This window comes from Stegodyphus dumicola, chromosome X1 (genome assembly GCF_044657685.1).
Source record: "Stegodyphus dumicola isolate Sdum_Otavi_A_Nest chromosome X1, ASM4465768v1".
In the NCBI taxonomy this organism is placed as follows: Eukaryota; Metazoa; Arthropoda; class Arachnida; order Araneae; family Eresidae; genus Stegodyphus; species Stegodyphus dumicola.
The window spans coordinates 84,177,101-84,192,693 of NC_140780.1; the positions used below are offsets into that span (position 1 = coordinate 84,177,101).

The following is a 15,593-nucleotide window of genomic DNA, read 5'->3' on the forward strand; positions in this document are numbered from 1 at the left end:
AAGCAGGGAAACGGGAAATATCTATCATGCCCAAGAAGACTCAAACTGCGTACCCTCCGACTGATAGTCGGATGTGCTTTCCGATTACACAACGAAGACACGCGGTAAGGGAAGAGACAAACCTTACATACTCCCTTACTTAATGAGCGAGTTGGTAGGAGAGGACCAATCGCCAAGTCCTGGTGATGACGAATTACCGACCACCACCTTTTAATTCAGTTACCATCTGAAGAATCGTTAAGTATTTTGAAGCAGGGAAACACGAAAAATCAGTCCCGACAAGGGCATAACTGGTTTTTCAGTTTTTTCTTGTTACTAGCTCAAAAAGGAGAGAGTGAATAAGATGGTTTGGTTCGATTTGAACTTATTTGATTATGACAACGTATGTTAGAAATATCTGCTTAATTTAATGCTATCTGTCCCAAGAAAAGATTATTCTAACAAAGAAATATCTTGTCAAATGCATTACATGGTTTTATACTAAATTGGACTTAAAAATATTATTTCCTTTCATGCTTACATTATTTGCTGCAAAATATTGTACACACAAAAACGATACAAACATTAAGGTTGCAAAAAAATGCTAAAATCATATACAAATTTTCACTCAGAAAAGAAAATAAAGATAGGATTACTAATAAAATTACATTATATTATTTTGTTTAGGTTTAATATATCTCTAAAAGGTACATCAAACCCTAACAAAGCAATTAATTAATAATAACTAACTTTAATAATTTTTGCTCATATATTCTCTTCTCATAAAAGGCTTCATTTTCCTTAAATTATGTATCTTAACAGATATTTTAATTTTGTGTACACATCTCTCTCCATATATTTTTAAATATTGTCTCAAAGTATGTTACTTTTATTTTCTCTCAATGTTCTCTCACTTCCTTAGCATCCAGCTACGAAGTTTCATCCTCGTGACATAAATCACAAGGCGGTATCACAAGAGTAATGTCAAGTTCAATGCTAGGAAAAGGTTCGGCGAACTCACTCTTCCTGAATGTGCACCACCAGGAGGATTCCATTTATAGCTGCCAATTATTTAGAGGAACGGAACTTGGAATCCTAAATCTAAGAACGTGCTAACGAAAGACGAAACTTTAGAAGATTTCCTAAGCTGGTTATACGGAAAGCATCGTAGAGAGGCAGAAAAAATTTTGATTTTAAAATAGTCAAACTGGCATTAGTCTGATGGTTTGCCAATTCTATGGACTCTGTGGATCCGTTTGGCCTTAAAACATTTTGATGTGAAGATTGGGGTGACAATATACTTTTCTTAACTAAGATAGATTTTTTCTTCATTTAAAATGCCAAAATTTGGTAATAAGAGATCATAATATCAGCTGTTTTATAAAGATTAAGGAGGATTTTACATTGATGAAAACTTGTTTGCAGGCAGATTTTAGTGATGCACATTTTTATATGGCTCATTTGTTTTATTAAATACAATTCTGATGTCAGCCACCATGGCTGATATTCATATTGAAAAGGAAGTCAGCACGTCATTTTCAGACTTCGAGCTATTAGTACAACGAGTTGTAGAATTTGTTTAATGTTTCAGAAATTGAAGCTCAGTTGCAAAACTCTAAAGCAATTTATTATTCTACGCCCATTAATTAATCCTGTTACCTATATTTGGCTTAAAACTATAGTTCATAATAATTATTAAAAAAGCTTAAATTAAAGTTGTAATTAAATTTCACAAAAAATTGAATATTTATAAAGAACGGTCAGCTGAAATCAATTAAAGCAAAATATGCTGATACGTGATTAAATAAATAAAAAAGAGAAATATACGTAAATATTTTTTAAGTACGTGGATTTAAATAGTAAGTTTTACGTAGGATTTTTTTAAACATAATGTTATGCATTTCGTAAAATAAAAAAATTCATAATAAATTTTTTTCTTAAACGTATTTCTCTCAATGAACTCTCAATTTCAGCTTCAAAATATACTGGCAGAAAAAAAATGTCTGGAAACGAAGCGATGAGCATTTTTAAATAATAGTTGCCTTTCATACGACGAATTTGATGTTTATGTTGTATGAAGTAATTGTTTGGAAGGCAAAAATCTACAAAATATCTAACCCCTGCCAAAAGAGTTGTTATTTTTTTATATTTCACTTCAGATAACTAAAATAAACATCAGTAAAATAGTTATAAAATATTATCTAGTTTTTAATTTAAGTTTCAAAGTTAATAATGCACTTTATTATCACGACTCTAATACTTTACCTTAGTTCTTAAAACAATTACTTTGCTTTCAATTTGTAGATAATTTTCTCCTCGTCAAACAATTCTCTCATTAATGTTATTCATTTAGTAAAACAGCCCACCAGCGGCCGAGCGGTAAAGTCGCTGAACATTGGTAGTTTGGTCCGAGGTTCGAATCCCGCGAAAAGGAAGGCTGCATGGGTGTTTTCGTGGTTTTCCCTCATGTGTAACGTGTATACGAGCCAGTTTCCCTTAGAAAGTCCTCGACGAAGGCATCCCTTCCCTTAGGCAGATAGCCCTAGTGTGCTTTGCTATAATTAAATACACCACCAAACCATTTAGTAAAACAGTTTAAAAATGATAGAATTAGGAGCTCTGATATACCTTAAAGGAATTCTTATCAAAAATGCAGTTTTCTAAAGACAAACTTTGTCTGGTGCTTTAGCTTTACAAGAATAATTGATACTGACATTTAAAAAAAATTATAAAAGATTTTTAATTAGATACTTCATTTCCCGCAAATATTCAATTTTGTTAAATCTATTTACGAATCTTATCTGAATAAAAATTTTAATAAATAGAAATTTTTAAAGAAATGAAAGGGAGAACTTTTTAACGAAACTAAAATAACAAAATAACTCTGATTTCAACATTTCAAAAGAAATCAATTGCCATTCAAATGGAGGCAAACAGGAATAAATAAATAGTAAAACTAATTTCCAATGAGATTTGTTTTGACTTCGGTTTGCCGCCCAGTGGTACATTTTTTTGGCACGGGATCTAATGAGTTTCAAAAAGAGAAGAAAATATATATCATGCTACTTTAAGTTAATTATAAGTCCCTGTATAGTCAAAAATTGATTTTACGTAAATATGGAAAATTTTATTGGCATATTTTCTAAAAAATAGCACTAGGAAGTTAATAAAGTGTTGTAACGTATCCGTCATTTCTATCTGTTTTCATGGGCAATTATTTTAACGGAAAAACTGCACATAATTTTCAGGTTCAAAATTTAATATTACCAATGAACAAATCTCTCGCAATATTGACCAGTTATTAGCAGATTCGTTTCAGAGGAGTTCATAATGCTGATTCTTAAATAGCCTCGGCACGGAAAAACTTGAATTGCACGTTTTGATATCAATACTAATGAAAATAATTTCAAGTCTTTGGATAATATCAGTTAAAATAAGTATCGTAGTTTCTAATACATTGTTAATCAAGTTGGCAAATCGATAGACAGATGCCATGATATATATGATCGATAAAGAGAATCGTTCTTTCCCACACACCTTCGGTTGGTATGTTTATAAATTCAAAAACAAGTAATGTGGACGATTTATGCAGTCAATTACAGCAAATTAAGGGCTTGCATATTGGAAATCGAAGATGCTGGCTGCATAAAATAACTGGTGTAGAAATAAAATGTTTTTCTTCACATATGGGATAAAGACATAACTTTTTTGTCATAGCTAACTCGCCGAATACAATGACAATTTTCTCTGAAAGCAGTAATATTTCTGAAAAAGAAATCTATCGAGTGTTTATTCCTTGAATTAGTAATGACACACGGCTATTCTACATTCGAATAAAAACGTGATTTCAGAAAAATCTCCTTAAATCACGTTTGTCTTCTGGTACGTTTTAAAATTTTCATATTCGTTTCAGAAAGCTTCGATTTTTTAAGCACAAAGGATTGGTCATTCTTGTAAATAATACCAGAGAACACAATGCCACGCCACAAACAGTGGCATATCTAGAGGGCGTGTCTGCCCCGGGCCGCACGATTTTCGAGGCGGTATGTTTTGCGTGAAACATTATTTTAGAGGGGTTACTCAGGTAGAACTTCGAGGCAAGTGAAAAATAATTAGATTCTAAATTGCCGTACAGAATTAAGTTGAGAAGAAGGAATTTTTCACTAGATGAAGTATTCAAGCAAAACACCACGTGATTCCAACAGTTACATACTTTTGTTACGTATTTTCTATTCCGTTGAAATAGAAAATCGCAACAGGAAAGTGGAAAGGCAGTCCTTTTAAATTTTCGGAGTTTATTTTAAAATAAAAATGTCCAGAACAAAGTTACAAAAAATTTAATCCTAATGCGAACTTTCCTCACCATTGCGGTTATGTGTTGTTAGTTGTGAGAAGCGTTTTCAAATAAAAATAATTTAAGAAGCATTTACAAATTACAAATGTATACTTTGCATTTAAGAAGCCTTTCCCAATGTTTATATTACGGCAAGAACAATCAAATAGACCTCTATAATGTCATCAATGGTCTTGCGAACAAAATAATAATAATAATATAATTTTAAAAAGTTGGAATTAAATTTTTTTTTCGAAAATAAACTTAAAATTTTAATTCATTATCCCATAAGCAGTTTTCAGTGGTTTGTAGGGTTTTATGCATATCAAGAGCGGCGGCTAATTCACAGACCGACCGAGGCGGGAAACTCAGGGAGCAACCCGGGCGGCAAAAGCTCTATCTACGACGCTGGCTACGGATTCATTGGTTAAATCATATACATCATGAAAGATAACATACCAGATTGTCAGTTTCGAAAGGCCGCCCAGCCATTGTACTGGTCAGAGATGTTGACTGCTATATCGATAGGCCCGCGTTCGAATCCCAGAGGGAACACTTAAAATGCACGGCGAGCCGCAAATAAGTAAAAACCTCAGGAAGGAAATACAGGTTTTCAGGCAAGAAAACTGGAATGACAAAATCGCTGAGCTTGAGATGGATAGCGATGCTTTCTGGCGCTTCACTAAAATGCTTAAGCTCACGCACCAATGCGACAGGCCTGTAGTAGCAAATGTTATGACAGCCTACACTGATAATGATAAATGTAAGATTTTTGCAAATCACTTAAAGAAGCAATTTAGTCCCAACATAACACCATGCAATAATTCGTTTGCACAGCAAGTTCAAAATGAAGTAAATGAATGGCTGAAGATGCCTTCTGCACTTAATGCTAGCGGGCTCACTACTCGAAGGAGGTTACGAAGATAGTCTCTAAACTTAATCTAAACAAAGCGCCAGGCATTGACGGGATCACGAATATCATGATCAGGAATTTGCCTAAAAGTGGCATTACAAGACTCACAGGCATCTTTAACGCTTGTATTACGTGTTGCTACTTTCCAGAAAGCTGGAAATGTGCGAAAATATTTTTGCTTCCCAAACCCGCTAAAGACATCACTAAAGTAGAAAATCACAGGCCGATTAGTCTTTTATCCAATCTTGCCAAGATATTTGAAAGGGTTATCTTACAGAAATTTCAGCCCTATTTGCAATTCCTACCTCATGAACAGTATGGCTTTAGGAGTGAGCTGTCTACTGCGAAACAACTAATTAGACTTGTTGAGTTCATTGGATCCGCACTCCATCATAAAAGCTGCACAGCACTGCTCATGTTAGACGTGGCCAAAGCATTTGACCGCGTCTGGCATGAGGGTCTAATCTACAAATTAATCAAGTTTAATATTCCCAGAGAGCTTATCTTACTGACACATTCTTATATCACAAACAGATTCTTCACTGTGAGCTGCAGACAGAGTCATTCTGGCAACAAGATGATGTCAGCAGGAGTCCCACAGGGGTCCTGTTTGGGGCCAATTCTTTATTTATTCTATATGCGGCGGATTTTCCAAGGGACAAATTAAATTGGAACACGCTACTCGCCTGCTATGCGGATGATACGGCGGTAGCAGTTAAATCAGTAAATCCTAACAGAGCCATTAGCGTTTTCCAAGATATTGTCCTTGATATTGAAGAATGGTGCTCCAACTGGAGGATTTCTATTAATGCTGATAAGTCTCAACTGCTTATCGTACGCAAGAAGAAATTAAAAGTTTTTATTCAGCCACTGTACCTATTCGGCCAGCGGATACCCACAGTTGACAAGGCCAAATATCTAGGAGTTTATCTAAATCAAAGGCTAACGTGGAACACCCATATCAACTATGTAGCTAACAAAACTAAAAGTGTTGCGCAGCAGCTGAATTTTCTACTTGGTAGATGTTCTAAATTGGACCTACGCAGGAAGCGACAAATTTATCTTTCCATTTTGCGACCTATCATGTGTTACGCCTCGCCAGTTTGGGCTACGGCAAAGAGCAATGAACTGCACAATTTACAAGTCGTACAAAATAAAATCTTGCGCACCATTACAAACGCACGTTTCTATATTAGGAACAAACTACTGCATGATGATTTGAAGGTAGAATACATTGATGAGTACCTCCATAGATTAAACAGTAAATTTTATGATAAGGGTTTAAAATGCACGGCGGGCAATTTTAATGCTTCTTTAAACTACATATGCGTCCCAGAAGATGTCACACTAAGGCCTTTTACTGCTCACAGAATGCAGGACCATAATTTCGTCACTTAGGCATACACTTTACTACATTTCTCATTGTATATATCATTAATTTACACTTTATTTGTTTATTTGTTCATTTTTCTGCAACTTGATATCGCTACATTTGCACATGTATGTTTTGGTTACGAATTTTTCCCATAACCTCTTCGATAAGTGGTAGTTATGTAACGATTATCTTATACGCTTCGTGGCCAACGGGCCCTCTTTCCTACCTTGATCCGTTTCCTGGCTGGGATTTAGTTGATAGTTTACACTGTGATGTTCCCTAGTGATTAAAAGAACAGAGCTTATAAAAGCCGCAAGGCTACATAAGCATATGCAATTCGCATTTAGGCAAGTCCTCTCAAAAGGTTGGTAGTAGGGGAACAGAGGTGGGAGATCTTCGGATTGCCCACTTCCCCTGCGTTCTGTCTCGAAATTGCGGAGGAACTGCACAGTTAGTGCGAGGGGACCATACCTGTACGACCAATGGTGAAATTCTAGTGTCCCGCCCACTTCAACCTGTAACCTGTCAGTTTCGAAACGCAAGCTACTCAAAATCTACTCAGATTACTGGTGGTTACCAAGCGTGGAAATTATTAGTTATTTTAATGAAATAAAATAGGTACACTTCCACTTATTTTATTGCTTGTTAAATTATTATAAGAATCTTTTTGATAGAAAAATGAGTTTTGAAGATTCTTAGTCATTATATTACTTAACTTTAACTAACACTGTAGAGATCTAGAGGTTTCGGCTAAGATTTGGATCCTGCTTGGCGATGTCCGGCTACTCTTATTTACCGAGCTAGCGAACCTACAAACAGTTTCATATAATTGCTGTTTAATAATGGAACTCGCATGACCTTGACGATGTGATATGACTGATATTAGAGTTCTAGCTGCGTGATCTGAATAACTTTACGAGGCTATGAAGGATTTTGATAATATCGACAGCCAATATGGGATTAAAAATGAAAAACCTTTAAACCTATAAAAAGAAAAAAAAGTACTTTTCTTACACAATGAAATGTTGTAGAGACATTAGCTACTTTTTGGAAGCAGGCAAGATGGAAAATATGCAACGTCTTCGCCGGGAATCGAACCACGGACCTCTGGAATACGCGCTCAACGTGCAGACCACCCCACCATGAAGGCATGCCACGAAGGCGGGAGAAATACCTTATATACTCCCCCCTTTTAAAGGGCGACTGGGATTTTTAGGAAACCCAATCGCCAAATCCTGGGTGTGGAGATTCATCATCCACCACCCTTTTAGTTTGGGTACCAACGTAGACATATTAGGATTTTTAAAGCAGGCAAGATGAAAAATATGCAACGCCTTCGCCGGGAATCGAACCACGGACATCTGGAATACGCGCCCAGCGTGCAGACCACCACACCACGAAGGCATGCCAAGAAGGAGGGAGAAATACCTTATAACGTATGGTAGCAAAATTTACTGGACAAACTTAATTTAGATTTTACTGAAATTAAACCCGAATGGAAAACAAAATGCGAAAAGTAAGAGAATAAAAATGAGAATAAAAATGGAATAAAAAACAGAAAAAGTAGAAAGGAAAAGACTAGGATATTTGTCTTCCAAAACAAATTAAACAATGGGCTTAATATCGCTTAAAAATGATTTTTTCCCTCGAATAGTGATGCGTAATTTAGAAATCAAGCTTTCCTCCTTAAATTCAGAAGATAATGAAATCAAGTTTGCATATTAACTATATTTATATCAAATTATACGGAGTACTTTCATGGAGGTTTCCACAGCGAAACTTGTTCATACTTATTTTACACCGACTAAAAAACATCAAAACGTCCATGCAGTCATACCTTTCTTCCGTCCGGAATTGAATTTGATAGTTATTGGTCCGGAAATAGATTAGCATTACTTGTTCACAATATGGATTTATAGTGATGACTAACTGTGATATGGAAATAAACGAACGGTTTTTACAAATCCAGGGTCTTGAAATGCATCGTTTATAAATGGCGCGATTATGTTCCAGTTTCTATGAATTCTTATTGCCAAATTCCTCCGTATTACTCGAGGTTTACTCAAGTTAACGTGAAATGATAAGGATTCATACATACTTAATGCTGTACTTTGCTAATTTGTTGTACTTCGATTATTAAATTTGACAAAATGACCATTTCTCCCATTTTTCTGCTATATATTCAACAATATTGTTAACAAAATAGTTATTTTTTAAACTCATTTGTGAAACAACAATTTTATGCTTACCACGTACGGTTGGTGGAACCAGTTTATCGTAGTTTTTAGGAACAATGTCTTGGAATTTTAGAGGAGGAGTTGTAGTGTCAGAGCAATCTTCTCTGAAAAATAAAAAGTAAGAATATTAATTAATTATTTGAAATTGCGATTAAACATTTATTCCATAGAAACTTGAGCAAATGTAACATTTTGTTGTTTAATTTTATCTACCGTGAAATCTAAAAAATATTTTCACTGACTAATTTTTCTCTAAATCAATGAATTGACAACAAGATATTATGATTAATAATATTTAAAGTACAAGGTGTTTAGAAAAATTGTACCTCTAAATATCCGAAAGCCTGTAATTTAAGAAGTGACCCAAATAAAGAAACCCCTCCGATTATGGTGAATTTGGACACCAAATACCTTTTAATAAAAATATAAGGAATTTATATTTATCTAACAGTACTTCAAGGGAAAAAAAGTGTCAATGAAAAATTGTTTTCCTTAGTCAAATCAAAACAGTCAAACAAAATTTGAGGATCGTATACAAAATGTTTCAAGGAAGCTGTTTTCGAATGCAGATTTCAAGAAAATACTTGTCACGCTCTAAAAAATTAATTTAGAAAAACATACTTCAAATTAAAATTTCCAGAAATGTTAAAATTCGAAATTCTAAATTTAATGAAACTCTGTTTTACATTACGCCTAAATCAACGTTCTTTGCTTTGGTTGAAAAATTTAGTTTAAATTGGGCAATTTTTGGTAGTTTTTTTTAATCTCACTATTTCAAAGTGTACTTGTTACATCTACGAAAGCACACCTCCGCGTTAGACAGACAGCCTTTGTGTGCTTTGCCGTAATCGATAATTAACTTAAAAAATATCGAAAAGATCCTTAGTAAGATGCGAGTAACTGTTCAAATCGGCTGAAACATTTTTATAGAAGGCCAGTGTAAAAATTTAAATTTCGTACATTCTTGTTATAATGTGTTGTGCAATCAAAGTGCAAAAGATTATCTTGCTTTGCTCATTTCTTCAATTGGAGACACAGTTCTACGATTAACCGCTGCTAAGATATTTATTTAGTCGCAAAATCATTTTGGAACATTCCGTACCATGGTATTGAAAGTGGCAAAACATGCATTTTCCAAAATTTTGTTTCTTTGTAAAGGAACATTTAGTCATCATTTTTCGTTATTTTGCTGCTAGGGAAGCTGTTGTTATATACTTCATACATCGAAAAAGAGTCGTCATAAGAGAATCTATTATATACTGATTATGAGCCCTAATATTGATTATAGGATTAAAATATTAGTACTTATAATCAATATTCGCAATCATGTTAAATAACGCTACATTTTCAGTTTGTGTCAGAAATGTATTAGCAGTCGCTGTGTTGTGACACAAAATTCTAAGGGTAATAGATAATATTTTGTTGCATGGACGAAGAATTTGCGTCCATATATCCAAACCTTAATTGCGTACACTTAGTAAGAAAAGACCGGTATGATTTCTTAGACTGCCGGGGAACGCGATAAAACATGACTTCTTTACACTTTTTAATGTTATCAATTCAAAAAGAAATATTCATATTCAAAATGCATTTCCTGTTCTCCGGTTGAATGTACTAAATGTGATAATTAAAGTAAATACTTAACAACTAGCATTAAAATTAAAAGCGAGTTTTTTATTCAGACGCAAAATTTAAGACTTAAATAGGGCCAAAAATTATTGTCTAAATTCTGGTTGTATCAAAATTCCGGTTGTCTACATTCTGGCCCGTTACTAATATTTAACAAGAGAATTTAATTAAGAATGTTTAAAATTCCGGTTGTCTACATTCTGGCCCATTACTAATATTTAACAAGAGAATTTAATTAAGAATGTTTAAAATTCTCTATCAACAAGTCAAAATGCTGCGCTACATATTCAAATTCCGCAACAGTTTTACGTCTATTACAACAAAGCGAGTGTTTCTATTGCAATGCCACTAGCAGCATGATCAGTCAGTGATGATACTGATATTTCTTCAGGTAAAAAATATTCGGCTAAAGGAAAAGCAAGATTTTCTTAAAGGATTTTGTTTCATTATCAACTACATTAAATATAACTGGTGTAATAGAAAAAGCTGTAGAAGAAGCAAGAAAATATATATCTCTGAATGTTAAGATAAAAGGTTTGGAGAAAGTATCAAGATAACATCATTTAGTAGGATTAAAAAAGTAGGATTAAAAAACAGTAGGATTAAAAAAATATTTTTTGGGCTAATAAAGATACTTCATGTCTCTGTGAGGTATAAATATTTATTTCAGATTTTAGGAGGGTAACATATTATACTAGAATGGTGTTTATTATTTTCTCATCAACATTTAGAAACATAGATCTTATTCAAGTAGTAAAATTTAATATTTCATACCCTCAGAAAATTATATGCACATGACAGAAATTTACTAAATATGAGTAACATTGAATTAATTTTTATGAATATAAAAAGATTCCTATAGTACGAGAGTTGAATAATTTCTTGTCATGCAGAAATATTTTACCGAATATTCCTATTCATTACATAGTTAGAACGTATGTGTAGAATCATTGTGTCATATATATAGAATGTTAATGTGAAATGCATAGTAATAAAGGTACACATTTTTATGTAAACACAGATTTCAGAAGATAACATACACTGATGAATGTTTCTCTATAACATTAAATTAGTTCCAAAGATGATTTTTTTCCACTAACATATTTTGCCTTCCTTTGAAGAAACATATCCTTAAAACTCCGAAAAATCAAAGAAATATTCGCATATTTTAAGATGCAATTTCGAAAATCAAATGAAGTAATCGAAAAGAATAATGAAAAAGATAAATTTTTGTACTAAGTGCTATAATACAAAGAAGAAAAATCATTGACAACATTTGAAGGTTTTATACTGAAGCTTCCTTGGAAAAGAAAACTCTCAATTCCCCTCCAATGCACAAATTTCTTTGGAAAATTGTTCTTAAGCGACAAATACGAATGAAATACAATGTATAAACGTATAGATTAAATTCAATAGCAGCGTCAGAATTAAGACAATAAAAGTTTAAACGCAAAGAACAAAAGCTTAAACTGCTATGAAGAAATTCTCATGCGATCTCCAAATTTCCCAATAACGTTTAAATAGAGAACTTTGTGTTAGGGCACGACAGAGAAAGAGGTAATCACCATTCATTAACACGGAATTGCAGATGAGATAATCGGGACCATGAAAAATTACAGCTTTGTTCAAGTGTGCAGCCAAGTATTCATGCCCAAGTGTCAGTCGGAACACAGATACTGTACTGTCTTAAGGGTAATCTGGTAAACTGTCAAAATCCTTGTCCAGACTTTTTAATACCATTTTGGAAATTACAAGTAAAGGAATTTTTAACCTTGTTTTCTATAACCTTATCGATTGATTTAAAGGATGTTTTATTAAAAGCCCTTTGTGTTATCTTGGAAACTTTCTTTTCCAAATCATCCTGTGCCTCATTCCCACAAGGCTATGGTATCCACTGCAGATAGATTCTCGTTTTAGTGTCAGTAAATATTTGAGTAATAATCGGCATTCTTGGATTTTTTAAGCATGAATCTTGTTTACCTTAATTGGCCTTGTAAGACAACTGAGGAATCTGAAGCTCTTGAGAAATCTGCAAGCTTTTTCGTTTTTAAGTCAAAAGTGATGTTCGAATGTTCTCAGCCTTACTCTCAAAGGCCGTACTTCGAAATTCAAGAGGGCAATAATGGAAGAAAGACAGTCGAAAATAACAGCATTACCTTTACCTCTTTATCAAGCTTAGAGCCATCTGCATTAATATGCAACCATTCATCATTTGGGCATATTCTTCATTTGTTTCCATCGCTCCAGAAAACAAAAATTGCTGGACTGCATTCCGATTTCAGAATAACTCCAAAATCTATAAAGGATTATTCAGTGTAGCTTTTGAAAGATTTCAGGCTGTAAAATGTTAAACGTCATATAATTTTCATGTTTTATCACGCTTTTTTTTTTTTTTTTTTTGTTCTAAATTTTGTAGCCGTATGTTACAAGTATGATGCACAATTTCACGATTCCTTCTTATAAAGCGAATATGCTTTTAGAAAAACAAAATGTTTTTATATTGGTGGAAGACTATTTGTGAAAATTTACAAACATCTTAGAAACACACCTAAAATTCAGAGATGATAAAAATATAATTTCGTCGCTAAAAGTCGCTAAACTGCCGTTTACTTTACTTTGTCATCTACCTGAGGTAGCGGAGACTGATGTCACAAGCAGCACAAATTCAGGAGAGTGAAAAACCAGTTTTTCGGCGCAGCAGAGCTAGAGCTTTATAGCTGAAAATCTTCGGTGTCTTTCCAGAAGACGCAGAACTGACAAATCACGAAAGACAGAATCCATTACTATAATCAGAGCGTGAAAATATGCAACATGACTGATGATATAAACCAGAGCAGCTTAAAAAGATATGGTTAACCCCAGGAGGCACTGAGAAATGTGGCATATTGTTAAAATTTGCACGCTATAATGGCTTTGATTATGCTCAAAACTGAAAATAAAAAAGAATTTTGTGGCGAAAGTAAGAAAACAACGTAGATGGAAAATTCAACAAATAACTTGAAACAAGTGTAATAGTGAAAGATACAAAAGAGGTGGCTTTTTGTGACTAAATTAAAAATACTAAAATATGTGAATTTTCAGAAAAGATGATATACGTATGCGCACATAAAAGACTTGAAATACGGTAAAAATATTTTACATAGAAATTTTTATTGGGTGATTTTATGAGTTCTGCATATTTTTTTTAAAATTATTTCCAAAGTTTTTTTTTACTTTTCTGTGCATGATATCGACTAAATAAAATGAGCACGAAATTAAATTAAGGATGAAAGGACTAGTACTTTAAGTATTAAATGAATTAAAAAGGAAAATACTTATGCATAGCGGAACGTGAATTATAAATACCATGTTTACAGAGGTAAAATTCGAAAAATTTTGAAAACGCTGCTGTAAGCGATGGTTATGATTTACACATTGACAGCAACAACCATTTGGTAGGATAATCAGCTGAAGTAATATATATATATATATAATATTTTGTTTCGAATTTTTTAATCTTAAATCCTGTTAGACACAAGGAATTTTATTAAAACCGACAGAAAATCATGAACTGATTTTAGACTTTAAAGGAAAAAAATATTGATATTCAAACAAGTTCCTAATTTAGGATTTTTTTATACATATTTTACAATTTTTCTATATTATATGGTAATTAAATCTTATAGCATAATTAAATGCGTACCATATATAATATAGTAATCACTGTATTACATAATGATTGAGTATTGCATAATACAGCCAAGATTTAATTCAGCCGGAGCTCGAAATATGACAACTTAAGTACTTCAATGACTTACTTTGTTACCTTGTAGAGACATTAGGATTTTTTGGAAGCAGGAGAGATGAAAAATTAGCCACCGCCTTCGCCGGGATTCGAACCACGAACCTCTAAAATACCGGCTCAGTGTGCTGACCACTACACCACGAAAGCACGCTAGGAAGGCGGGAGAAATACCTTATATACTCCCTTTTTTAAAGGGCGACTGGGGTTTTGAGCGGACCCAATCGCCAAAATCCTGGGTGTGGAGAAAGCTCATTCAACATCATTTTAGTTCGGGCGCCACTGTAGGGACATTAGGATTTTTTGGAAGCAGGAGAGATGAAAACTTAGCAACTGCCTTCGCCGGGAATCGAACCACGGACCTCTGAAATACCGACTCAGTGTGCTGACCACTACACCACGAAGGCACGCTAGGAAGGCGGGAGAAATACCATATAACCTTTAATTTATTAATTTTTTATCCATATCTGCACTTTATTAATTTTAGTTATTCATTATTATCCCCACCTTTTCTGCCTGACTTTCATAAAGCTTCGGGAATTCTAATTTTAGAATTTAACCCCCTGAATACAACCGAAACCACAGTTCAGATTTCACCGAAGTCATCCAAATGAAATAAAAGCAAGAGAAAGTGGACGATTTCTATCTCGCTTGGTGGCTATCAAGAGCTGACGATTGCGGCGAGCTCACTCAAGTTAGATCAAAGTTCCGTACATAGGTTAGTACTACTTGGGACTTAAATGAATTAAAAAGGAAAATACTTATGCATAGCGGAACGCGAATTATAAATACCATGTTTACAGAGGTAAAATTCGAAAAATTTTGAAAACGCTGCTGTAAGCGAATTGAGCGTGAATGGATCAGGACCGACAGGTTCGGTCATTTCTGACGAATGTCTAACTAGCAAAGCATCTGACCGTTGAGGGGAAAACAAAAACAGAATGTATGAAGGAAAAATAGCAGCAGAAAATAAGAATGGCAAAACTCTCAACGTTTGAGGTTAAGAAGATTCTATATATAATACCCTAAACTGCGCATTCCCTTGATTGTCTATGCAAAATGATTGCATTAACTCTGTTTTTGTTTTCATGTCTTAAAATGCTAATTTTACGATACTCTTTTTGTTTCTTTCGATTAATACATTTTGACTTTAGCTTGTATTTATGAGTTAAGTCAATTTTATTTCCTCTACATCCTTTCAGATATGACGAAAATAAGGTAAATAGAACTAATAACTTGCAGATTCATTAGGTTTATTGATGCAGGAAACTCAAGATATCCACAATGCCCTCGCCGGGATCTGAATTCCGGACTTTCGGAATATGCATCTACCGTGCTTCCATTTA

At 33.8% G+C, this 15,593-nt stretch overlaps 1 protein-coding gene across 1 annotated transcript in view; it reads right to left on the bottom strand.

Moving 5' to 3' along the window:
* Positions 1 to 15,593, bottom strand: part of LOC118195799 (glycine receptor subunit alpha-1-like) — a 151,622-nt gene that overhangs the window by 63,789 nt on the left and 72,240 nt on the right. Inside the window, exon 2 of the mRNA XM_085808674.1 lies at positions 8,850 to 8,941. Within this exon, the coding sequence (XP_085664800.1) occupies positions 8,850 to 8,941 (92 nt within the window). The remainder of the gene's footprint in view (positions 1 to 8,849; positions 8,942 to 15,593) is intronic.